Here is a 5,975-nt window from a genome sequence, read left to right as displayed (position 1 = left end):
CCTACATTAAAATGGTGAATGGCCTGTATTTGATATAGCAACTTCTAGGGTTCTACAACCCCCCCAAGACACTTCACAACAAAACCAGTCATTCACCCATACACATTCACACACTGCTGGTGATTAGCTACAATGTGGACACAACTGTCCTGGGACTCACTGACTGAAGCAAGGCTGCTGTACACAGATGCCACCTATTCCTCCCACTACCACCACCTGGCATGGAGGGTGAAGTGTCTTGCCCAAGGACACAACGACTGTGACAGACTGAGCAGGGCTCAAACCTTCAACCTTTTGATTACAGGGCGGGCTTTTAACTCCTCTGCCACCATTGCTGCCTAAATTAGCTTGTATATGTTATGTTTCTTCCTGGAAACATGAAATTCAGCCATTTTTGGATCTACTGAGTCATGATTTTTAAATGCTAACTTTATGCCTTTCGTATTAATCTATTATTCATGATCAAATAAAGTTTCATACATTAGTATGAATTTAGTTTGCTTAGCTTGATTTGTTTTCATGTTTTGTAGTTGGAGAAAACTCAGACTTGTCTGACTCTGACCCCGAGATTGTTATTAAAAGGCCCTCTGAGTTTGATCTTGCTGATACACTGGTAAGTACAATTTAAAAATTTTTTATAGAGTTTTCTTGTTGTTTAGCCACCACCATTTGCCTCAGTTCAGTAAAACAGTTAATAGTTAAATGTGAAATACATTTTGTGTGTGTGTGCGTGCGTGCGTGCGTGCTCGCTCGCGTGCGTGCGTGTGTTTGTTTGTTTGTTTCAGCCATGGGAACTTCAACATGAAAGCAGTCCTTTACAGAAAGCGGCAGAATATGAGTAAGTGATATTTTAAGAACATCTAATCTTTTACTGTTTTTTGCCTAAACTTTTGTATTAATGAGATATACACTTTTGTCAAGGTTAAAGGTTCAAGGTTCTTTATTTGTCACATGCATAGTTATACAAGTATAACACACAGTCATTCATTCTGTATATGGTTTTTGGAACATGGACTACATAATACTTGTATTGCTTGTTTGTTAATCAAGATGCTTAAATATTTTCAAAGTGTCAATTAATATTTTCACAGTACACAACAATAATGCTTTTCTTTGTTCTCTAAGGAAGGGTGCTGGGGATCTTGTGCTTGCTAATGAAGTACAACAGGTAAAAAACTATTTTATTAGTAAAACAGTGCAGCAGACAATCTCCACCGCCTTTACTTTGCAATTAGATGACGATTCACTGTTTGCTTATTACATTCATTGTTATTATACAATGCATTTCACATCATCAATTTTCATACTATCAATAGATTATAACATCCACCCCTTAAAGGTACACTAAGTGAAATAATCACAAAGCAGTCTAATGTCTCAATCATGTTGGAAGGAAGGTTACATTGAAACTAACTGTGTATGACTCGTCTTTCTCATCTAGAATCTTCTGGCGCTGATCCGTAGCCATGAAACTCATGGAACGGGAGGAGGGAGAGTCACTCGTTTGTTTATAAAGATAGACTGTAGTACACAAATTTGACCACAGGATTTCTTATTTCATTCTTACTTACTGTACCTTTAGATAATCTATTGGGATAGGAAACCTAAGGTACATCCATCTACTTCCGGACCATGGGTCCCATACTGCTAAAAAAATAGGAGTCTATGAGCCAATAAAAATTATTTTCTGATCCCGTTTGATGTGTATAATGGATTTAAAATATGATGTCCGTGAAGTATATAAACACATTTTGATGCCAAAAAGTGCTTAAGCGACAGGTGGCAAAGGTTATTTTATGTTTTGTTTGAAAAGACGTGGCGAAATGTAAATGTTCGTCTCACAAAATTGACATCATCGAACCAGACACAGAGAAGAGGAAAAGCTTAGTTTTGTTTAGCGAGCTTCGAATCCTTCTTCCAGGATGATGTGGAGAAAACCACTATAAATCTGGCCATGTGATAATTAGCAGCTACGCTGGGGGAGAAAAGCTTCTGAGGCGACATCATATTTGCGACATCTGACTTGTAGTCATTTTAAGGACAAATTTTTACAAGCTAACAAATCTCAAATTACATTACAGACATAGTCGAAACACAATTATTTATTATTTAAATTGAAGTACAACATATGTGTGATTCAGAGAGTAAGGCAAAGCAGACCAGAAAATAACTTTTATAGCTCCATTCACTTCCATTCATTTTTCTTTTGTTCAGGGACCCACGAGCAGACCAGAAGGGGAGGAGACTTAGGCTCCCTATATTAAAATAATTATCAATTGGTCAAATATGAATTTTCATTCATCCTCTTTTCTGTATTTCCAGGTCATGGATTTGGAAGAAGAAAACGATACAGGCACTACTGAATGCCTCACTGTCGAGAGCTCCTGTTACAGGTGCGTTGTATCTTGAGTAATTATTCCAGAGGTTTGCACAAAATATATACACACAATTATTATAAATGTATGTAGTTTGACTCTTTTACATTTGATTCTTCAGAAAAATAAATAGTAGAATCGTTCTATAAAAGTGGAACTGCATGTTTATGCATTTGTATTTTTGCATCTACACTTTGTGTACATGTTTTCACTCTGCAGAAACTACACACAGCTGTTTGAACCGATTGTGATTGATGATGAAGATCCTACTCCTAACGAAGCCAAAGCTGAGCCCCCAGAAGAACCTGTGTTAGTAATTTAAACATTTGAATCCAATTAACCGCCATCTTGTTCTGTACAAGACATCATGCAATCATGAGAGAAGTATATACACCTTTAAAAAATAAGTTTCCCTTTTTTTTTTTTTAGAGACACCAATTTGGAGGCACATGAAATTATTGCAAATTTGGCACTGGAACTTGACCACAAGAAGGTCAGCAGGTTCAATATATCAAGGTCAGCTGTATGGGATGGAGCTGTTAGAGGATTTCGACGCAGCACATACTCTGACAACTACGACATGTTCATCAAGTTTAATGATGATGCTGGCAGCTTTGAAGACGGTTTGGATACAGGTGGCCCGAGGCGTGAATTCCTCACACTTCTTATGGGCAGTCTGAGAAATCGCCCCATCTTTGATGGACCTCCAGAGAGCCGTTATCTTGTATATAATTCAAGAGGTGGATGTTTTCTCCGTAATTATTACAATGGAAATTTTAATAAAAATTGGCTTATTTTTTTCATTAGCATATTTAATAGCAATTAACCATGATAATTATGTGCCCTGTATAACAGCTGCCAGGCAAGATGAGTACTTTTTAGCAGGAAAGATGATCGCTGTATCCATTGTGCATGGGGGACCAGCACCACATTTCCTCTCCAAGAACCTGGTCAACCACATCACAGGGAATCAGAGTTTCAGCGCCACTGTAGAAGATGTGCAAGATGAGGAGATCACAAAAGTTCTACATCAGGTAGAAAATTACCTAAGCTCAGGGAATGGGTTTACTTAGAAGACACTTGGGGCCAGTTTAAAAGATTAAATCAGGATAACAGTTATCCGTGTTGGATCATATCTTGAAAGTAGGTTCAAGGTAGATTCTGTAATCTGAAAGGACAGATTTCCACCTCCCAACAACACAAGTGAAATAACAAATTGATTATTTCTTTAATCCAATGTTTGAATGAATCGTAAAAGTAGTGAAAATTATTTTTGTTTTTCTTACAGTAAACCTTTTTTTTTTTTTTTTTTTTTTTATAGGTCCTGAAAGCTGAATCAGAGGAGTCTTTGCATAATCTTATTTTGCAAAACAGCACAATCTTCCAAACTGCTGGATGCCTCAGAAATGTCAAGCCTTGTGAGAAACAAGCATTTGTGGAGGAATACCTCAGATGGTACATCCTTGAAAGAAACCAAAGTGTCATACAACGGTAAACTCATTACTCCTTTTAAATTCAGGATGGCCAGTTGCTCATCACAGCAGCCACTGACATTTTCAGACCTTCAGATGTATATGAAAAAACTGATTCGGTAGCATCCGGTGATCTGATGAACAACAACTTAATTCCTGAGCCACTGTTGCACGCTATTAACCTTTTGACACTAGAACTCTAATTTAGTATACATTTATTGTTCACAATGACCCATAATAATCAGTCATGCAACATGATTAATTTTTCAGTTATTTATAAAAAGAGGTGATCCCTTTTTCGACACACTTGTTTATTCCAGTGTGAAAGCACTATTTTTTTTTTAAATGCTGAAATCCCAATGAGCTCTTCTTTTTTTGCTGTCACAGTTAATTTATGAGCACTATTAATTATTTTTGTGTATGCATTTGAAATCTGTCCAAATTTATAATGAAAGATCTAGTAGGTAAAGTCATTTAAACACAATTTAGAAGACTGCAATAGTCATAGCTATAAACCAATTATTAGTTATTTGTCTATCCTTTGCAGATTTAAAGATGGACTGGAAAGTCTGAATTTTTTAAGTGCACTGCAAAAACATTCCAGTGTGCTGGCCCCACTCCTATGCTTCTCTGCAAAGGCCCTGACTGCTTCAGAACTGGAGAGCATGTTCAGACCAGATCTCAGCCCAGCAGGAAGCAACAAGCGGCATAAGGAGGTCCTAACACTTGGCTTTTGGGCAGATTATCTCCTTGATTGTGAAGGTTTGAATGGCCGTTTTTATTTGTTTATAGTTTTATGAAAGGAGAGGTAAGGAAATTAATTTTCTGTAATGTACTACAGTGTTTACTTTCTTCTTTCAGAGAAGGCAACAGCAGTGTGTCTGGAAGATTTGATGATGTTTGCCACAGGGCTGACGGCAGTTCCACCGGCAGGAATGACACCACCACCATGCATCCAGTTTTTAAGTGATTCGCCTTTTCCAGTTGCAAACACCTGTGCAAATACTCTGAAGCTACCCATCTGTGACTCATATGGCATCTTTAAGGCCAACATGGACTTTGGAATTCAAAATGCTCCAGGATTTGGATGTTCTTAAATCAGCAAGGTCATCAAGTTACAGTTACTGAGTTACCCTGTTAAGTAGTGTGCCAACGGCAGCTGAACCTAACACATTCATGTGATAAGCAACTTCCATATTGTTAAACATTTAGTTGTTTTTTCTTAATATTGTGTATGTTGGAAAAGTGACAGAAATGCTGGACACTATTTGTAAATGGTTTTATTAAAGAAAATTGTAAATGTTTCCTTGTGGTTAAATGTTAATATTAATGCCAATTCATGCCAGTTGCTGTATATTATGAACAATATTATATTCAATTTAGCAAGAGGGAAAGGAAACACTACTAACATTAAAAAAATGAAGGAAAAACAGAAGGGCTGGAGCACTCAAGTCCAAAGGTTTTATTAGGTGCAAAAAAAGGAAAGAAACTAATGTTTCAACACAGTGTGTGTCTTCGTCAGAGTAACTCTGACAAATGTCATTACAAACTGAAGTTCAGTTGGTATCTAAAACCCAGCTATGTCCTTCAGGGCCAAATACAGTTCTGTGGCCGATTCCCAGTCTTGTGGCTGCTGCAGTGTGTTTTGTTGTACAGCCTGTTGTAAATATTCCTCAATGTTTGGATCACCACACAATCCAACCGGTAGCCCCTCCTCGGGAAACACATCCAGTTCCCTCTCCTCAACAGCAAATCCACAGTCTCTTGAACCATATCTGCAAAATGAAAATAGAACAGTGAAGGATTTTTTGCTGACAATATGGAACTATATAAATCAACGCATGCAGTGACATGTTATAAACTGCTGTATCATACTTATGTGTAAAATTATGAATATATATTAACCAACTTAAGCAATAACAACACCTTGCATTTAGTTTGATGCAAAAGGTTAATTCATTTTGTTAAGAACTCAAATACCTGTGAGGCAAGAGATAGAGTTCGTTTGGAATCCCCCCTGAACACGATGCAAGTCTGCTTGGCCGAATCCTGTGTTTGTTCCAGAGGTCTTTGCATTCATCCAGGTCTTTCTGTAGAACCCCTCTGAAGCAGAATCTCAGCAAGCATT

The 5,975-nt window shown here is 37.5% G+C and overlaps 1 protein-coding gene across 1 annotated transcript; it reads left to right on the top strand.

Moving 5' to 3' along the window:
* Nucleotides 1-2,325: 2,325 nt before the first annotated feature.
* Nucleotides 2,326-5,139, top strand: LOC308385905 (G2/M phase-specific E3 ubiquitin-protein ligase-like; the record flags this gene model as incomplete). The annotated part of the gene is made up of 7 exons (XM_080865097.1): nucleotides 2,326-2,393; nucleotides 2,595-2,684; nucleotides 2,805-3,115; nucleotides 3,231-3,409; nucleotides 3,697-3,866; nucleotides 4,395-4,609; nucleotides 4,709-5,139. 7 exons carry the CDS (start codon nucleotides 2,326-2,328, stop codon nucleotides 4,942-4,944), a joined length of 1,269 nt encoding a protein of 422 aa, XP_080721223.1. The 3' UTR covers nucleotides 4,945-5,139.
* Nucleotides 5,140-5,975: the final 836 nt, after the last annotated feature.

Source organism: Rhamphochromis sp. 'chilingali', assembly GCF_963969265.1.
Source record: "Rhamphochromis sp. 'chilingali' genome assembly, chromosome: 18".
Classification (NCBI taxonomy): domain Eukaryota; kingdom Metazoa; phylum Chordata; class Actinopteri; order Cichliformes; family Cichlidae; genus Rhamphochromis; species Rhamphochromis sp. 'chilingali'.
This window is presented reverse-complemented; position numbering and strand designations above follow the sequence as displayed.